Source organism: Tauraco erythrolophus, chromosome 17, assembly GCF_009769465.1.
Source record: "Tauraco erythrolophus isolate bTauEry1 chromosome 17, bTauEry1.pri, whole genome shotgun sequence".
Lineage (NCBI taxonomy): Eukaryota > Metazoa > Chordata > Aves > Musophagiformes > Musophagidae > Tauraco > Tauraco erythrolophus.
In genome coordinates, this window is record NC_141481.1 from 11,098,440 (window position 1) to 11,119,076 (window position 20,637).

The window sequence follows — 20,637 nt, forward strand, 5'->3', positions numbered from 1 at the left end:
GAGGGGGCTGGAGGTAGCTGTGGTTTTAGTCTTCTGTTCAGGCACTGCTTTTAGTTTATATTTAACCTTCTCTTTTTAGATGAAGCTTGTTGCTGGGAGGGGAGGGGGATGGTTTCTTTGCCAACATATGGTAGTTAGTTTCCATTCAGTCATCTTGCGCAAAGCAGCGCAGTGTGGTTTGTGTTACTAACAGAGGCTGTATCTTTTGACTCTTGTCATATGCCTGCAACTGATATTTGACTCCCCGAGAATGTTTCTTTTGCATAAGGAGAAAGTGGAAATAGTAGTGTTGAATTGTGCTTGGGCCCTTAATGGAGTATTTACTAAGGATGATTAATGATTACATCCATTTGTCTTCAGCAGAAGCTAATCCAGCCAAGTCTTCAGAAAACCTCAAAAGACATCTGAGGTTTCGCTTGCCAAGCCCCTTTCATTTCCGAGTTCCTCTTACAGAGGAGGGGCTGACACGTTTGTAAACATCCCCGCTCAGCCTCTTCAGCCTTCCCTTCTCCCCCAGCGGGGTCTTGCAGCTCTCGTACCCTGTGGGCCACGCTTTGGGAAGCGATTTGGGTTTTTTCTGCTCAAGAAAGGGAATGCTCTTTGGGGAGCATGTAATGATGCATTCTGACCATCTGGCTTTTGGGGCAGTTCTCTGCTGTCTTGGCCTCACGGGGGTGGGTGAGGCTGGCACAGTGTCCTCTCCACTGTCTCAGGGGCTGGTGGGGGCTCAGCGTGGGACCCACACCCCTCTCCCATTGCTTCTCAGGGAAGTGGTTGCATGGGCTGGACTCTCCTCCTCCCTCTCCCCCTTCCAGTATTTACTTTCCTAATTTGGTGCGTTTGCCTCGCTCCTCCCTGATTGGCCCATGGAAAATTATTGCAGTTTGGAAATCCTGGGCAGGGTGAAATTTCCTTTTTGGAAAGTGGCTCCTGGCCCCCTTTTCCTGCCTCCGCCCCAGTGCAGGGCAGGGGCTGTACCTGCTCTCCCACTGCCAGATCCAGCCCTGCCCTCCTGACCCGCAGCCCTGTTCTGCCTCCCTGTTTACATTGCAGCTTGCTTCCCTGCAGGTTCCCCCCTGCAAGCTTCTGTTTTTTTTCCAAGCCTATTTATTTTCCCTCTGCAAAGTGCACCGCCTAGAGAGGGAATGAGCTTTAGTTAAACAAAACCAAACTGCCACCCTCAGCAGCTTTGAAAGCGAGATTCCTGCTTACTCCTAGGGAGAAATGTGTCCACTGTTTTCTTAGCAAGGTGTTTTATCTCCAGGAGGGGCTGTTTGTAGATGTGTTTTGAATGCTGTTGTACAGCTTTAAGGGAAAATGTTGGTTGACAGCGTGCTGTGAGGCTTACACACAGGCACGGCTTATTTCTTCCTGCCTTGAGTTCAAAATTCCTTTTAAAAAAAAGTCAGACTTGCATGTTCCAAAAAGGAAAAGGCCACTGTGGTGGTAAGAAATTGGTAGAAGCAGCCAGTTTTACACAACATAAGAAAGGGCAAAGCATCACCAAATCTCTTCTCACTAGCTTCAAAGCATTGAAAAGCTGTGTGAAAACCATGTGTAGCTTGATGAAATTCAGCTCTGCCAGTTGGGAGATAACTCCTGAAATTGTGAATCAGTTGTAAGGGGATGGTCTTTCGGTCAGTGGCTTTAAGGTTCTGCAGCTTGCATCTGGAAGATCTTCTTTGGCTGACACTGGTGCCCTGAAGTTCCTCACCTATGCTACAAACACTTAGCTTTGCCTGGTTTTGCCTTAGGTCTGTGATACCTGTATGAATGTGACTCCATGTATGTGCTTCAGTGTAGTCCCCAGAGTAGCTTGTGCTTGGATTGTGAACAGATGCACAGAGACAAGGTGTGATATAGGAGCCTATTCCTGGTCTCAAAGTCATGCTGAGTTGGAGTTTAGATTTACAGTGTTTGGTTTCCTTTTATTATCTTCCAGTTGGTGTTAATGACCCTGTAGTAGTAACTTAACTCAGTTTTCCAAATAGAATCTCTCTCCAGCACTGACCCTCAGGCTTGGGTTTTTTAGTATTTATGAAAATGAAATTCTTTCTCTGTACATACTTCCCTATTCTAAACAGCAATTATGTTCTCATGGATAGATTTTTTTTAAAAAAAAAGCTACACTAAATAAATACTAAATGCTGTACTATGGAGATCAGTATTGTTATTAATATTTTACAGCTGCTACTTCTGGCTTATCTCTGCACCAGAATGACTGTGGGCTTGAACGCTTTGTCGTGTACTTGTTTGGTTTTTTACTGAAAGGGCATGGACAGTTAGCTCACATACAGTCTTTATCAGTAAAAAAAAAAAAATTTCTTTGACATGTAGGAGGAAGAGCTCTTAGAGCCCTGTGAGAACTGCTGCGTGAAAAGCGTCTGATGAGATTCTGTGCTAATAGCTAAACTGTACTTATTTGTGTGTGGACCCAAATTTGTATTTTAATTGTTAGTACTTAACGTGCCTGCCCATGTTCAGCCATTGCTAGGGGGGGGTCAATATGTGGTTTACAATGAAACTAATGGTAGGAATAGTGAAAGTTAGCTGATATCCTTCTGCATCTTTTCTTTTATAAGCTTGATTAGTAAACCAGAAGATGTGAGCTGAATTGCCATGGTTTCATAAGCTATATTTTTTAAACCTGATTTCCTATTTTCCTTATTTTAGTTCAGTAACATGCTGCATGCTCTAATAATGGATTACTCGGATGCCTGCACTCCAGGTACTGCAGTTATCTTGGCTTAGCCACCAACTTGTTTTGTGGCCTTTAACAGGTCATTTAAATTCATTGTCTGATTTTTATGCGTGTATAGTGTAATTACTACTTTCCAAGAGTGTGCAGTAGATAAATTATGCATTAAGATTTTAGTCTGTAAAGCATGACAGAAGAGTGTGTGAGCCGTTTTACAGCAGACGTGCGAACGCTGGCTGTGCTTTGGTTCAGGCTTGGCTTGGAAAAAGGGAGTGCTTTTTAATGGGCTCCAGAACAGCCGTGCGGTGCTGTTTCAGAACACTTGGGTGTTAATCTGAACTTGTGTGTTTCCTCCAGAGGTGTGTAGTGAGGAGCTGAATGAACCCTGACTTCAGTGGAACAGGCTGCATAAATATTGCCTGCTCCATTTCATTCACACTTTCCTTCTTCCTATAGCACTATTAGCCATTTAACTGAAAAGCTGGTACAGAGCTCCAAGGCAGTTTTTTTTGCAGGCTCTTTTGCATTGTCTTGGTTATCCATTACTTCCTGCATTCGGGCAGAATATACAGCTCGGATAACTCCCACAATTGGACAGACTGGTGATTATTTTTAATAACCCTTGTCTCCAAACCACAAGCCAACTGGAGTGATGCATATGCATCACATAAGAAAAGCTACAATCTATACCGGGCTTGGGAGTTCCTACGCATGTTTATTTCAGATAATGGACCATGTGCTGGAGGAGATGTGCCAAGCCATGTGCTGGAGGAAGGGTTGCAGATGTCACCAACTGCACAAGCACTTCCTCTTCCCCTGATCAGTGTAAAATGTTCACTGAATCCACAGTCAGAGTGAGCTCACTTCCTTTTGAAGAGGGGAACCGCTGGAGCAAGTAGTAAGAATTTCAACTTTTGTGGATAGTTAACTTTCTCTCACTGTGGCTTGTTCGACAGCTTTGTTTTTCTTCAGTGTTAAGTAGGCAGGGTAGCTTTCAGATTTCTCCTTTCACATCAAAATCCTGCTTGGTTTGGCAGCCTCACCACTTCTGATTGTTTCTGAAACTTGTCTGAAACATGCAACATGCAAGGACTTGCCTTTGAGTTACGTTTTTGGGGCTAGGCCGGGGAAGGAGAGAGCAACAGAGGATTCTCACCCATTGTTGCTGATTGGTGTATGGTGGAAGTGCTGGTTTCGCAAGCCGAAGTGCTGTACTTTGACCTGATTCTCGCTCACTGCATGTAAAAAGTGTCCCTGTATCTTTTGGTCCCCCTTTTTGCAGCCTCTTGAAATGAAATACAGGGGTAGTCTGAGGCTTGTGGGCATTTCTAACCATAGTTCTTGTGTGCAGAGCAGCACACTTCCGATTTGCATTTGAGGAGTAGACTGGGGAAGATTTTGTTAAGAAACGGGGATTCTCCCTTTGTACTCAATAGGGGCTTAAAAAAATTGCCTGCTCAGATAGGAGTCTGTATGTTGGCAGTGTTGCCAAGATTGTAGCTCTTAGCACTGCCATGGCTTTTATACCTGCTTCACAAATGTGCACTTCAGCATTTTTCAGAGGCACTGCCCATGTTCATACCATACCCTAAACCACAAAGTTGGAGAGATGAGTGTTTTCCTCTTCATTAGCAATGCAGATTCCAAGTCAGGTGAACAATTTTATGTGGGATCCCAGGTAATCTTTCCTCTTTGTCATAGAAAGGATAGGTGCACCACTTGTTGCTTCATTTTTACTTTTTTTTTCCCCCTAGTCTGTAAAATGTGGCTAGTATTGAGAGAGTCTGGAGATGTTTACGTAAGAATCACTGTATGTGCTCAGGCAACAGATCCCTCTAGCCTAGTATTCTGCCCAGACAGGTATCTTTGGGGTAATATAAGAACACAGAGAATACAGAGTAGTGCTAACTTACATGCAGTCTGCCTCCACCGTTTTCTTGGATCAGAGGCTGCCTCAGACCAGGGACTTCCTGACCTTCTGTCTAATAAAGCCCTTGATGGATTCCATCTTCCTCCTTTTCCTAAGAACTTGTATGATGGCCTTTTCTATTCACATAAACTTTTAGCATCAGCCTTGTCTTACAGCATGTCGTTCCACAGCGTCACTACAAACATAGAAGCACTTTCTCTTGTTTTGGGCATGCTGCTTAGGTTCGTTTTGTGTTCACTAGATCCTCTATTGGAAGAGGCCAGGAGCTGAACACCTCTTCTTGGCTGTGTTTTCTATAGGCTCTGTCACCTCAGCTTCTGTCTTAAACTGTTTCCTGTACAGAATCTGTTCCCTATCTCTGATCATCCCAGTTATCTGTGTTAGTATCTTCTCTAAATCTGCTGTATTCTTTTTTTGAAATGAGAAGAGACAGAACAGCACACAGCGTCCTGGATGTGGACGCATCATGCGCACAGCAGTACATCCCATTTTCGCACTCTGATTGTTTAACTAAAGCACACTAATTTTGGACATTGCAGCAGCAAGGCAGTAAGTTGTACATCTTCTCCAGTAGCTCATGTTTAAAGACTTAATTGTTGCTAGAAAGTGCTGGGAACTTAAGAGTCTGGGTTCTTGTTGGCAGGGGTTGAAAGTGAATCATGATGCTACAAGACCTGTTAAATTCTCAATAGCCAGAAGTAAGCTCTGTGTTCAAAAGGCATTCTGCCCGTTACAGGGATGAATATATTGCAGATGCTGTGTGCAGCCCTATCTTTCTGGCTTTCCAGCTGAAGAAGGGTTAAGTATTAAATGGAAAACATGCTGCGAAGAACAAATGTGATTCAGCACGTGGTTGTGGTTGTAGTCTGAGTCTCAGCGTGGTATTTGGGAAACTGCAGCTCAATGGCTACCTGCAGTCAGTGTTTCAAGTTGAGATGCTGAATCCTCAGATGATATCAAAGATCTTGGGTTGTTAACCATGGTGCTATGGGATTAAGACTATGGGTAACTGGAACTGATGTTTTTGTGTGCCTTGTGTGTCTTTTAATGGTATAAAACACTTGCCTTCTCTCCAAAATGCTCTCTTCCATAACAGACAAGCTTAACCCAAATTCGTTTGGAATGCTTGTATGCTAAGATTACCTGTGTGGACAGTAAGCATGGACCACAGCAGTAAGTTGGGAAGTCTGAGAGCTGGGTGAAATTGCAGACCTAGCTGTGCTTTTCTCAGTAAAAGGTTATAGTATCAAAATGGATCAAGTTATTGCCAAGTATGGATGCAATACTTATATCTAACAAATTGTAATCACTGTCCCCACGCTGAGTTTTTGTTTTATAGCACAAACAGGTGTTTGTAGGGAGAAGTCTCTTTGTTCCATAATATTTTTAAAGGGAATACGAGCGTATGCAAGCATCCTCAGCCAGTTTCTGGCTCTGGGTGGCTAGGAGAATTCCAGGAACTCCAGGAAACTGATGTCACTGCATTGTGTTTGCTTGTTTTCTTTTGACTGCACTAACGTTTAATTTTAACTTAACCCTCAAAGGGCTATTTTTAGTAAAACTGATTCTTCACTCCTTCTGTCCCATGTTGGTGGAGAACAGATTGTCGTCTTGTTTTTTCCAGTAGTCAGCTCTTTCTTCCTTCCTTCTGAAGAGTGCTCTGATGATTGACTGAGAGCTTGAACACTTAGCAGCATGTGTTACCCTGTCTCTTTGCATGGAGTAGCTAAAAGTTAGTGGTCTTTGTTGTGAACCCGTGTCTCTTGATTTGATCATTGATCTAGGCTGAAAGGAAGCAGGTCAACCAGGACAAAAATCCTCCATTCTGGTAGAAGAATAGTATCTCTTCTAAATCTTTGGCTACTGCTGTGACTGTCCCAAGACACAGGGCTGCTTCTTTAGGGGACTATCATGTTCTTCAGTGAGTGTCTATTGGGAGAGGTTGGCTTTTCTAAGAGTTAAAACCACTTTAGGTTGGAGGGGATTTGTCAGCACTCAAGAGAATCACAGCCCTGCAGGGTAAGGGTTTCTCCTTTAAAAAAAAGGCAAAAGATCATACGTCAAACTCTTTACCAGCCTCAGAAGCTAAAATTCGAACAGCAAAAACTGGACTACTTGCTCTGCTGATCTTGAAGAAATTAATCAATTCTTGTATCTGAACTGTATGGGACAATCTTTGAAGCTATACTAGGTTTATTTATTTTTTTAAAAAAGCAAAGAATGCAGCTCTCTGCAGAGCATGGATTTACTGGAGAACTTTTCCATATCTTTGACCTGAGTTTTGGCTGCTGTCTCTGGTTTGCTGTTCATGTATTTCTACAAAGAACAAAATCTGAAAACTCTTGTTTCATCCTGTTCCATTCCTAGTCCATGTGTTACACTAATTGCTCGAGTGCCAAACACAAAGATAAAAAGAATTGCTGCGTTTTTGGTTTGTCATTGTTTCATGTATGAAAATGGCTTTCATTTGTAATTATCTGCACATTATAAGAAGCGTGTATGTGGAGAAGCTATTGAAAAATGACAGTGGAATAATTAAATTCATACCAGCTCCCCATGTGAATACTAAGACATCAAGAGTGTCTCCTGTGGTTTAGCATTATCCACTTCCAAAGCAGTCTGAAAGAGTGGAATAGGGAACTTTGATTCGTTTTCCTGCACAAACAGGTCTCTGCTTCTTGAAAGACTAGGTAGGTAAGAAATGCCTTTATCTCTGGCAAAGGGAGGTTTATATGTATGGACTCATCAATATTATATAACTTGCACCTCCTGAAAGCTTCACCTCCTGCTGCGCTTCTGAACACCATCACCCGTTATTGCCAAGGACTATCAGTGGGTCCTGAAAGGGTTAACAGGTGCTGTGCAACACTTTGCATGGCCGGTATGTGGGAGATAGGTGAGCTTGGATTTCCTATTGCAAGGGATTGTGGTGGCTGAAGGTTTCTGTTGCCTTTTTCCCTCTCCCCTGGCCCCCCCACCCTGTAATTCCCTTTTAGAAGAAACCAGTCTCGGTTGTGCTGAGCTCAGCACTGCAGCCATTTGCAAAGACACCACAAGGAGAAGCTGCACCTCTCAGTTTACAGGCTGGACTGCGGTAGGAAACAGTCATTCCTTACTGTCAGACTGCTAATGCACCGAAGGTATTGCCCATTGAGCACACAAGGGTTGTCTCAGTGTCTCCTTTCCACCCACATGTGTACATGCATGTGGGGGGAAGCTATTTAGACAGTCACCTTTTGAGAAAAGGACCATGTTCTGTGTTCTTTCATGCAGCATCGAGCACAGTGCTGCGATGAGGCCCGGTTACTGTGTTTGTTGCTGTCGGGGTTAGCACTGCTGTTGGGTGTTTGACTGGTAAGAGGATTGTTTATGCCAGTTTTACTGAATTCTGGTTCCCAGCTGTGGGCTTCAATTTGCATCTTTTCATACAATTTGAACTGCTTGTCTTGCTATGCAAATTTTCTGCATTGTTTTGCTTTCTTGTTCACTGTGTCTCTGCTCCCGTGTAGAAGACATGTAATCCTGGGATATCACTATGTGTCATGCTGCTCTGGCTTTGCACCCCTCAATGCCGGACAGCACAGCACAGAATAAAGGGAACTTCAGCTTCCCAGACTCATCCCTCTCCTGTCCTTCCAACACTGCAAATCAAGGATGTGTGATCCCTAGACAAGCCTTTCTGATTAGTTCTCATCTTGTAGCACTCACTTCTATGTGCTTGAGTGGTGCTGCAAATTATAGCGACCTTTTGTTTGTTTGCAGCGTTTTATCAGCTTTAGCATGGCTTTCCTGCTCAGTCGTTGTTCCTGTAATGCCATCTCGTGGCAGCCCTGGGACTCTGAGTATCCCTTTTGCCCATGGTAGCCAAAGCTGATGAGCGAGCTACCTTCTGTGTTGTGTGCTACTGATTGTAGCTGCCTTTGTTAGCTGCGTTTGTGTGCTGGTGAGTCAAGGAGATGCCCGTCTCCGTGTGGCACTGACCAGGGTATGATCTTCTGAAGCTGGTGTGGTGTTAGCGGCCCTCACGGCAGATGCCTGCACTGGGTACTTTGACTACGATACTGCAAAAGAACATAACCCATAGCTGTTAGAAGGATTGATCAAACATTACCTGTGTTACAAGGAGAGCGGTGTGTTGCTCATTCACAAGTTACAACAGCTATTTATTTAGTGAAGTGTTCATCCCTAATACAGGGTTTGGCATTAAGTCCTGTGTGGTTTTAAGTGCATCTCTAAGCACAGACGAGCTCTTAATGCTTAGAGACTATTGTCTTGTGATTGTGGAAAGGGGGGTGGGGTCAGGATTTTGTAGACGTTCCAATTTTATCTCTGACAGTTTTTTTTTCCTCAATCTGTCTGGGCTTTGGATAAGCCACAGGGGGGGAAAAAAAAAAGCCCAGTACATATCTGCTTCTCGGTTACCTGGGAGCTTTACTGTACTTTAAAGAGTAAGAACTATGTGTCTTGTTAATAAATGAAGTAACAAATAACTATTTTTCTTTTTGCCTCTCCAGTGTTCCCAACTCCTGCCCGGCCAGTCCCCGTGGTGCCGGATCCTCAGGATATCGTTTTGTTCACAACATTACCTCCGATCTGCAGCTGGCCGCAGAGTATGCCGCAAAAGCAGCTTCAGAACAGCAGGCAGATGCATCTGGCGGGGACAGCCCAAAGGTTCAGAGAAACATTACTTACCCAGCAGTGCTCACTGGGAGGCTTATTAAGACCTGGCAGTTTATTACCAGTGCTGGATATAGTTAAAAGGGGTCCAAGAATACCATGGCCATAAGAGCACTGTGTACAGTATTCTCCGCAGTTTCAAGACCATGCCATCAAACCAGCAACATCTTGGTGGCAGATAGGGAATCTGCTTGCTTAGCCGCCCAAAATGTATCCAAGTGATTTGCTAAAAGGGTTAAGCAAGAAGAACTTTTTTGCTTGTTTGATAAATCAGGAACCCATAAAGTGGTGCATTAAAATTCAGTGTCTTGTTTTCACCTTTTAATCAAAGGTATTTTGCAAAACACAGTTGGGGAAAACGGGAAGCAGGGGAAGAAACTAGATCCTTGCCGTGAGAAACTTGTAGTCTGACTTTAAAACAAACATGAAGGTCTGTCAAGCAAGCGTTAAATGAGGAGAATAGCAAGTGGGATTTAGATTAAAAAATAATTTAGCTATAATGATAAAATTTAATTTTAGTGAGCTGATCTTCAGATCAAAGTTAAAGGTCTGGATCCAAAACCACTTGATTTGGGATTGGGTGGAGGAGCACAATACTAGGTGGCTTTTTTTGTAGATTGAATTCTCCCTTGAGACAAGAAGGGCTGTTCTTGATGGAGTAATACGAAGAGCTGGGAATATGAGATCTGGCAAACAAATTAAAGTTCCTAGAATGAAACAAATCCTGCTGGAGAAGGGAAGGGACAGGGTCAAGTTTCATATTGGGCTTGTTGCTGGGAGGAAAGCTGATAGCATACTTGCATGAAACCTTTCTAACAAAGTTTATTTGTAGCTGGGCAGATTTGAAGGCTTCAGTTTCATGAACAAGGAAAGCAGTGAACGTACCCTACACCCTCTAACTCTTTGCTTCCAGTTGCTTGTCTTGATCCTATTCCATGTGCTGGTTTAAGCACACGTAGTATATTCAGCGGGGCATGGAATCAGATTAAAGTTAGCTTTTTTGTGTGTGTTTGTGGAGAGAAAGAGCTGCTTTAATCTGGCTCAGTCCTACAGTCCTGTTTGTACACAAATGCTTGTGCTAAATTGGGAGATGGCAGTATAAAACAGCAGTGAAAGGGAAGAGGGTGATGCTGCTCTTAGTTGCCCCTGGTGCTCTCTTAGCATCTGTGAAAACTGAAGTCCAATATGATTTTTTTAGTTGGGGTTGTTGCTACACTCTAGTGTAGGAATTCTTTGTTAGTGACTAAATTTGTTTGGTGTTTTTTTTTTCCTAGGATGAGTCCAAGCCACCCTATTCTTATGCTCAGCTAATTGTGCAGGCTATATCGTCGGCACAGGACAGGCAATTAACACTAAGTGGGATCTATGCCCACATTACCAAGCATTATCCATATTACAGGACTGCTGACAAAGGCTGGCAGGTGAGTTCTTGATGCTGACAAGCTTTTAAACTACTTTTGACAGGGCTTATCTGCTTTGAAATACATTTGTTAAAGATTTGGGGCACTGGGAATAGAGCTGCTTTGACTGTTCCCAGAGTGAATTTGTTTAACATAAGCTACCTAGTTTGTTTGTGGGTGATTAGGTTTTTTGAAATACTTTCTAGGTTTCTGAAACACTTCTAATGCTGTAGTCATGTGTCTTTCACTTCGGTTTTGTTCTTCCACATCCTTGCTATCAGTCACGTTTCTGCCCGGATACAGCCTGAATCTTGCTTAATCCTTCACCTTGTCTTTGTTTGGCGTGATCTGTCCAAGCAGCAGATGTGCAACCTAAAACTAAGCTCCCTGTTTTTAATCATAATAATACTTTAAATCATCACAGATGTTTTGTTTTCCCAGAATATCAACTACATTGCTTAAGTCACAGTTTGCAAGTTTTTAATCTCAGAGTGGGAACCTGGGGAACTTCGAGTCTATGCCTTCCTTGTGATATTAAAGGGAATCTGACCAGCTTCACAGGAGAGCTTGGATGTAGTTAACACATGCTAAATCAAGCTTAAATGTTCGCTTGAGGGCTGCTTTCAAAGTTCCAGAAACCTCAGCTCCACCTGCTTTCAGATTTTTCTTGGCATCGCACCTCTGAAATGGGTGTTGTCATTTGAATATAATACACCAATGCAACTGGAAAGACTCTTGCAGCTGCTGATTTCATTGTGTTCAACTGGCAGGAGCAGTACTGCTTGGTGCACTTTGAGTACAGTTGGAATAAATACGTTTCTGCCGCTCTGGCTTTTCCCTGCAGTTGTAATTAATTGTGGAATTCACTTCCTGCCTTAACCTGCTTGGCAGAGTTGCGCTTTGTGAACCAGTTGCTGCATCCTGCTTCAAAGAGAGCTGTCTTTCAGTGGAGAGTGAAGTTGCCTTTTCCCCTCCCCTACCCATGACATTGCAAGGCTTTACTTTTTAAGAGCTTGTCTAAAGCTGCTACAAAAGCTCTTGTTTTGTTTTGAAAGAGCAAGAGGAATAAGCTTGTGCACACCTGGGCTTACTGAGCCTTTCCCCTAGCTCAAAAGGCAGTGCTAAACCCAGTCAGAGTTGGGCTTTTGTGATGAAAAAGATAATTAGCCTTGTCAACATCTAGAGAGCTATACAGTGCTAGACTAGTGCCACATAAATAATGGATTCTTCTCAGAGGCAGCTGTCTGAGGGCATGTTGGCTGGCTTGCATTATGATTACCATGAGATGCAGTGTCCTTTAGGGCATGTTTGGGCACCCCGGTGATCGTTTGGCAGGTAAGCAGTTAGCACAGGCTCAGGCAATTTTTTCCACTTGCCCGGAATAAAGCTTGTCTGTCTTGAGAGAGTTCTGATGTGGTTTACAGTGATTTCCCCCTGCTTCAGCAAAAGCTCTGCTTTCATTGCTTTCCACATAAAAGTTACTTCACTGCCTGGCTCCAGGTGTACTTAAGTGGTGGTGTAGTACCAAGCAAACCCATCTTTCAGTATGGTTAGTAGAAGCTCTGACAGGTTTCCTCAGGTTTTCTCTTGCAGTTCTCCTGTGACTTTGGAGCTGTGTGAGTTGTGACTTGTTTCTGTCTTCAGCACCGATTCTGGTGGTGTGGATTTTATTTTTCCAAGCTGTGTGGGGAAACCCATTCATCTTTGTTACATGCTTCCTCATGGCAAAATAATCATCTCATTCCTCTGCTTCCTGCAGAATTCCATTCGGCACAACCTCTCCTTGAACCGTTACTTTATTAAAGTCCCACGCTCCCAGGAGGAGCCTGGAAAGGGCTCCTTTTGGCGAATTGACCCTGCCTCTGAAGCCAAACTAGTAGAGCAAGCATTTAGAAAACGAAGGCAAAGAGGAGTGTCCTGCTTCCGAACACCTTTTGGGCCTCTCTCCTCCAGGTAACTTCAACTTCCTCTGATCTCTGTGCCAAACATTACAAAGAAAACAAACAAAAACTTCTCCTGAAGTACAGCATGAGCAAACTTTACTTCTGTTTATAGTTCGAGAGGTAATATGGTTAAATAGTCCTGAGGCATAATCTGAAAATTGTTCTGATTTAAGTGTTTTCCAAAAAAATAAAATCCAGAACCAAACTACAAAAATGTGTCAAATAACATACCTGTTTTGGCACCATTTCAAAGAAATTCAAAGCAGTTATCACTGGAGTAAGTGTTTTCAGATGTCAGTCTCTCACTTCAGGAAAGCTGTGTTTAGATGTGGATTAGATCATAGTGCTGATAACTTTTGTGGTATTTAAAACACTCTCCTATAGGGAAGATCAGGTTGGTCGTGGTTGTCAGCAGTGAAGCAGTGTGGGGGTGTTCTGTGTAACTGCAAAAGAGGAGCTGTGTGCAATGACAGCTTTCTCTGAGCCCCGTAGCTGTGAGGATGAGACTTGCAATTCAACACTAGCTGGAGCAGTTTCATGTAACATTCCTCCCACACTTCATTTTTTTTTTTTTCTGTTTGTTAAAATGGGGGGAAACAGGAGACACTTTTAGCTGATCAGCTTCTCTATCTTGTTTGTTAAAGAAGTGTTTAATTCCTCATGTGTTTGGCCACATGAGACCAGAGGTGGGAACCAAGTGGTTGGGGAGGGGGGGCAATGGGGAAAAGAGGGAGCAGCTGCTCTGTAAGCCTGTGTGGGGCCAGACACCTGCATCTACATTGGATCTTTCTTCCTCTTCCTCTCCCAGTCGCTCTTAAACACTAACAAAGATCCTTTGGGAATGGCCTGAAATGATAAAACTGATCAGAACATGATGCACCTCTAGCTTCTCTGTCAGCAGTGGGTCTTAAAATGAAATGTTAAGTATGTTCTGAAGAGTCCAGTTTCCTTCAGCAAGGAATAGTATGACAGTATTTGGTGCTAGAACATTTGTGAGGTTACTGTGTACCTTTCAACTCTTCCCAGCAAGACTATAGTGGGTAGTGTGAAAGAAAGGCCATACTTCTCCTAGGTAGTCCTGTACTGGAGATAACTCTTGGTCTCTCTGCTGCTGTCTTGTGGTCGAAATGCATCTACGCTTGCCAACACTCTGTTCTGGTGTTTCAGGAGTGCTCCTGCCTCCCCTACTCACCCTGGCCTGCTGTCCCCTCACTCTAGCGGCCTACAGACTCCAGAGTGCCTGTCACGGGAGGGCTCACCCATTCCACACGATCACGACTTTGGGTCAAAGTTAGCCTCAGTTCCAGAGTATCGGTATTCACAGAGTGCCCCTGGTGAGTAGCTCTGGTTTCACAGAGGGGGACGGTTCATTTGTACCAAGTGCCAGGCTGAGGATACTGCAGGAATGCTTCGGCCAGTGTGTTACAGGAGCATCTAGGTCTTTCTGCTTCATTGTTAGAGACTGATGATGCATATGCAACTTCAGACCATTTTTCTTACTGTTCTTCGGGTGAGGGAGGAGGAGATAAAGGAATGTGTAGAAATACATGAGCTGACCTTGAACTAGGGAGCCCTAAAGAACTCGCAGCAGAGTAGCTGTGACAGCGCGTAGCTCACTTGCACTAATTTACCAGCCTTCTGGAGAAGATCAGCTTGGCCATGCAGAGTTCTGTGGTGCTGTGGCCAGTGCCTTGGTAATTTGTTAAGCCCTAGTAAGTATCTGCTTGTTAATTGTGCTGTAATGGGCCTGATGTATAAGGTGCTCCTGGTGAAGTTGGAAGGCAAAGCTCATTAAGTAAAGCTTCGTTCTTTTTGCGCTTATTGTAGTTTCTGTTCAGGAATGTGCTCGGATGGCAAGTAAGGTTTTTGTAAGTTAGGAAAGAGAAGATCGAAGGTGATATTTTTGAAGCCTTATGTGTTGTTCCCTACCCCTACTCGTGCCGATGCTGAAGGACTGAGTATTGCAGATTAGAAGTGTATAGGTGAAATAAGTGGAGGCCTTTTTGCCTCTCCTATTAACGTGTGCTTCTCTTCTGTTTAGGATCTCCAGTCAGTGCCCAGCCAGTGATTATGGCTGTTCCTCCTCGACCATCTACCCTGGTGGCAAAACCAGTCGCGTACATGCCAGCATCAATAGTGACTTCCCAACAGCCGTCATGTCATGCAATTCACGTAGTTCAACAAGCTCCCACTGTTACAATGGTCCGAGTTGTGACCTCCTCTGCAAACTCTGCAAACGGATACATCCTCACGAATCAGGGCACAGCAGGAGGTGCTCATGAAGCTGCAGGAGCAGTGTTGGACTTAGCTGGTGACCACCGAGGTAGCTTTTCACCTCCCATGCTGTTCTGCTAATAAGTCTTCAGTAGGCTTGCAGGGGTTGGGTAGTAAAATGTTGTTTCACGCACTCGGTGCTTAGCCCTTAAAAAAAGATGTTTCTCCAGGTAAAACTTAAAGTAAGAGCTCATCTGTTTGATGTCTTCACCAGTGAGCAGGACAACCGTGCTCCCTTGTCTCCTGTGGGGAACAAATCTAACAGACTTTGGAGGCTGAAGGAACATGCAGTGACTTAAAGATTTTATGTTATCCCCAATATTGGCCAGCTGGATGTGCTACAGAAGTGTGTGCTTTCTGTAGCTAGAAGAGATGGCCTGGGAAAGGCTGAAAATATCTGCTTCAGGATGGCCTTGTAAATAAACGGTTGAGCCCTTGTTTTCCACAGGGCTGGATTCCTAGAGGAAAGCATGTGCTTCTTAAAGTGCAGGCAGTGCTCCATTAAAGCAATCTCAAAAACCAGTTACAACAAAGGCCTCTCTTTCCCTAAGCTGGAAATTCCAGCCTTGGAGGATTTAGTGAGTTAAATGTTCTCTTGCTGTGATCTAGACACCACCTCGTCTGCTCGCCATTTTGGAAGGGTGTAGTGCTACAAGATAGATGTGTGTTGTACCAGCAGCAAGACTAGTTACTCTTATTGCTTTTATGTGGGCAGTGGGGCAATGATTCTCCTCTAAGGGAAAGGAAAAAATGACGAAGACCTTCCCGTACAGCAATAGCAGAACCACTAGTGTTTTTAGTTCAGCACTGGTTGTCCTGCTTGAGTTTCACTCATGTTCTCTAGAAATTCCCGTCTGGATCCCATACATGTTCTTGAAGCGCTAACATTTGCAGCTGCCTATGTATGACCTGCTCCCTTCTTTCAGTCACTAGTTCTTGCTGTCACTCATTCTTTCCCTACTTGTCCCTCTCTTACTCCCACTCATATCCTTTTCTAGTCTCTACCTTCCCGTTGTTTTTCCTGGTTGCTCTGTTTTCTTTCCTGATCTCCCAGCTTTCCTTACCTTTTCTCCCCTTGCTTCCCATCAGCCTGCCTGCAGGTCTCAGCTCAGTGCTTATGTCCCATCTAACTCCACTCTTGACTTCTAATGTTAAAATGGGAGAAGTCTTCTCTTCCTACAGGACTGATGAGTTTGTGCTTCCTGCCTGCCTTCTCTGCTTTGAGACCCCCAGAGCCCCTGGAAGACAAGAGCAGCTCTCCTCTCCTGCATGCCCAGGAAGAGGCTGTCCTGTTTCTGTTACATACCTGCTGAATTGACTCCTTACTCATCCTGGGAAGTGAAATAGGTCGTGGAGTGCTCTCAGTCACCTCGAGAAACTCAACCTTCTTTTTTTTTTTTCCTCCTCTTGATTTCTTCCTATACTTCCATAGCTGGCAAAAGCTTGCAATTGTGGGAAGACATCCTTGTAAATCGACCTACATGCAGGCCTCACAGCAAGCTGTTGCACTTTTGGCTCCAGGCATTGTTTAACATCTTAATGCCTTGTCCTGCTGTGTGGTATTGAGAGTCAGGCCAATTTGCCTGTAGTTACAAAGTGAGCAATGAGATTTGCAGTGACTGCTGTCCCCGTTACAGCTGTAATGTGCCAATAAGGGAGATGATGCCTTTTTAGGACAAAGGGTCAAGTTTATAATCTTGATTTTTCTTTTTTGACTGAGTGGTTTTATGCTGTAAGAAAAATGTTCTTAATATTGATAGAGTGTGTGTGCTACAGAGAATATTTTAATGTTTTCAAACATTCATCCCTGACCTTCTGTGATGCTGAGGTATTTTCACATCTGTAAGCCTGGGGTATGTATCACTGCTAAAACGTTAATGAGAATAAAGCCTGCTCCGAAGCCTGGGTAGTAAATAGTTGTTATCTGTTCTACTCTTAAGCAGGCATGGATGAAAAGCCAACGATCGCCTTTGCCACGATACCTACAGCCAGCCGCGTCATTCAGACAGTCGCCAGTCAAATGGCACAGGGTGTTCCAGGACAGACGGTCACGATCCTTCAGCAGGCAGCTCCGGTGACCATTGGACAGCATCAGCTCCCTGTGCGGGCAGTCACTCAGAACGGGAAACATGCCGTCCCCACCAACAGCATCACTGGCAGCGCTTATGGTAGGCTCTGTTCCCATTGCTTTCTGGTTTTTGATCGCTCCCTGAGCTTAGCCGTTACATTGTAAAGCTGTAAGGGTTTTCTCTTTGTTGTTATACATCAAGTTATTCCATGTGTTCGATTCCAAAGGCATTCAAATTCTTTAAATTCTGTGGCTGTATGTCAGTGGTAGACATCCTCTGTCCACCTCTGCTCCTTTTCCCTAGTGGACAATTTTTGCTATCTGCCATTGCTTCTGAAAAGTCTGGTGTCTTTCCTTTGTCCTTGGCTCTGCATCTATTACTACTTACGCTGTCTACCTTTTGGGGGTTACTTGTTGAAAGTGTTAGTGATTCTTGTGTTGAGCCCTTTTTTTCATTTGTTTTCCTCTGACAAACAGCCTTTGCTTTCAGCGTGCCAAATAATAAAATTTCCATGGTGCTCTTAAGATCTTGTGAAATATGACTCCATAGAGTATTAAGAAAATAACATACTTTCCCATCTTAAGGTCTTAGAGCCTGAGAGAAATAAGATCTATTTCATCAGGTGAATGAATGTAGGATTCTTTTATATACTGGATGTGTTCTAGTCATTTGTCAAGCCTGATTTTTAAGATGCCATACTAGCCATGTCTTGGCAGCCTCCTCTTACGGCTTGCTCAGCACCTCGGTTTTGTCTGGTTAAGGATGGTGACTGGGGGTGGTAATATCAAGGTGTCTTACTCCCTTTTTCAACGAGATGCCAAGCACCTCTGCTGTCCCAGGCTGGTGCTTACAGGGAGTTTTGAAACAAAGGGCACTGATGATGGGATTTTGACGGCTTTCATGAAGTGAAGCAGGAATGTTTCTACAAAGTTTTCTGCTGTGTCTATTCACAGCATCACCTGACTTGCACCTGAATTGCAAGAATCTTACTGGAGCAATGAAAAATGATAGCAATAAGGTTTTTGTGCAATTAAGATATTAAGTAGGCCAGATAGGTAAGAGTTGCTACTACCAAGCCATAGTGTTTGTCTAATGTAGAATCAATTTTCATTTAAGATTTTTTTATTCTAATGTCACTAAAATTTTTCTAGCTTTCTCATCAAAGTGGAAAGTATTCCAGTTGCATCTGAAGTGGGTTTTTTTTTTGTGAGTGATAGTAAATTTTCTCCTTGACAAAACAGAGCCTGAGTCTCCTAACTCTTGTCTGTACAAAGTTAACTTCTTTTCAACTACATAGTTTAGATTCTCTAAGTCACCAAACTGTAACTGGTGGCTGCCCTCATCCTTACTCTATTTTTTCGTTCATCCTGTTGATACTCTGGGCCTCCTTCCCATGCCTTGGTAGAAGTTCTGGGCTTTGAGGGCCTTTGTTCTGCTTACTTTGTTTATTTATCCTAGGGCTCCTTTTTGATGCACTTAGCAGTGAACACACTGCTAATGTTCTGTCATTCCATCCTTTACAACTCAGTCTGGAGGGCAGAGGATGTGCTGTCTCCTGAGTCCCCTTTGGCTGCCTCTCCAATTGATGCAGAGTCCAAAAACTGCATGTGTTTTGTTTTCCAAGCGGTGTTGTGTGCCAAAGCCAGTGTGTAAGCACATTCTCTGTCTGGAACTAGGAATTGTAGACATTTTTGCAGAGGGTTGCTACTTAAATCGTCTTTTTTTCACACCACTTTTATTAATGGGAGGGTGAGGTCTTTTGTCAGTACTGGAATACAAGATTGAGAGCCAGAAATTCCTACGTCTGATCCCAGTTCCGATGGGATTGCATTTGGTTGCCTGGGGCAAGCTCTTTCCTGCTCCTTTTACAAGTGAGATGTCAGTGCGCTCAATATTTGGTTTCTCATCTAGTTTCCTAACAGACTGACTGTTCTTACTGTGCAAGTAGGACTAAAGAGAGCCCTCTAAATTGAAGGCACAGCACACACAGCTGAAGATGTTGCAGCTTGCAAGAAGTTCTGATTGTAGGTGGCCAGAGAGCTACCTCTCAAAGAGGAGGAGTGCTGTAATTTTAACAGGGGATTAATCCTCCCTGTCTGGACATGAATGCTTAGCTGACAATGCTTCATTTGACAATGGGTAGGAAGAAGGAGGTTCTTCTGTGAAAGGAGTTAATACCAGTTTGGTAAACTTGCACAAGGCTGAGATTGTGGAGGGAGAGACAAGGCTAACAAGCCTTTCCAAATGGACTTGAAAACACTGCTTGAATATGTGCCAGCTATCACGGTTGAGTGTGGTGTTTTGTTTTCTTACTTTCTGGAATAGCAAACACTTGTGCTACTTCATCACATTAATTCTCTTTCTCTTGTCCTTCTCAGCTCTTACAAATCCATTGCAGCTTCTTGCAGCCCAGGCCAGCTCGTCCACTCCTGTTGTAGTCAGCCGGGTATGTGAGACAGGGACCGAAGAAACAGCAGCAGCCTCTTCCGGTGAACCTGAAGTCAAAAGACCTCGGATAGAAGAGTCCAGTGGAGCAGTCCCAGCCCAAACTGGAGTCATCACATCTACAATGCCACAAGGACAGGCAACCAGTGAATGAAGAACCGGTGGGAGGAGCTGGAGTGATGCGGGGTGGGCATGGGATGGCGGCAGCCCCTAAAGCAGTTTTCAAAGAAAACAAACCACAACTGTAACAGCTCAAAACATAGTGAATAAAGAGCTCTTTTTAAAGTCAGATTTTTTTAAATGGGAGGTCAACAGCTGTTAAAATCACAAGGTGCCAAAAAGAATGGAAAACCCCTCCCAAGAACCCATACCTGGAACTCTGTTCTGTCTTTACCTATGGGATATTTCTTCCTTTTTTTTTTAAGATTCAAAAAAAATACAGACAACTGATTGTATGACTGCTGGGATATTTTTTTAACTGTCTTGTCCCCTTTTGGCTCCAAGGGGATGGGATTTAAAGTTCAGCATCTAAAGGAATGTAACACAAATACAGTCTACTCCCTGGAAAGAAACTCATTTTCTATGCCTTAATACTGTGCTTCTCAGAGCTTTGAACCATAGGACCATTTTAAAAAGCCACCTAAGGCAATCAAATGCTGAAAGATGGGTGCAGTATCTCACAACAGCAGCATTAAAGAAACATGGTACCAAGCTTAAAGAAAAAGGCAAATTATTTTGTTGTTTAAAACAGAAAAATTCTGAATATGAACGAATGTTTATTTATGTGGGGATTCAGGAGGAAGAGTTACAGGGCTCAACCACCTGGATCTCCAGATGCAATTTCTCTCTATTCCCTCTGAGGAAGAGTAAGATGATAGAGGAACTGTATCAATTTGGTTCCTGTAAAGATATTAAAAACAAAGGGATTTGTACCTTCCATGATTTCTTACAATTATTCATCACTTGCTCTGGACAACAGCCAAAGTATGTTAATGACTGAGGATCACGTGGGGAAGGGTGTCTCCAAAAGGTTCTGGGTATATTTGATTGATCACATCCTGTGCTGGAACACAAGGTTTTGTTCAAAACAGCACTGTAGGCAAAGACATTGCTGCTGTCTCTGTGAACATATTGGTTCAGAAAATATTGGTTGATCTTCTGCACTTCACCTCCGGTTGGTAGTGTGGTCCTCAAGGAGATG

At 43.6% G+C, this 20,637-nt stretch overlaps 1 protein-coding gene across 2 annotated transcripts in view; it reads left to right on the forward strand.

Annotated features, from left to right (window-relative positions):
- The window catches only part of FOXK1 (forkhead box K1), a 47,497-nt gene extending 27,142 nt beyond the window's left edge, over positions 1-20,355 (forward strand). The window contains exons 3-9 of one of the 2 annotated variants that reach the window (XM_086622006.1): positions 9,143-9,299; positions 10,580-10,726; positions 12,465-12,658; positions 13,816-13,982; positions 14,690-14,971; positions 16,863-17,090; positions 19,370-20,355. In XM_086622006.1, coding sequence (XP_086478132.1) covers positions 9,143-9,299; positions 10,580-10,726; positions 12,465-12,658; positions 13,816-13,982; positions 14,690-14,971; positions 16,863-17,090; positions 19,370-19,590 — 1,396 coding nt within the window. In that variant the 3' untranslated portion in view covers positions 19,591-20,355. The remainder of the gene's footprint in view (positions 1-9,142; positions 9,300-10,579; positions 10,727-12,464; positions 12,659-13,815; positions 13,983-14,689; positions 14,972-16,862; positions 17,091-19,369) is intronic. The other variant, XM_086622007.1, reaches the window with a different exon arrangement.
- Positions 20,356-20,637: the final 282 nt, after the last annotated feature.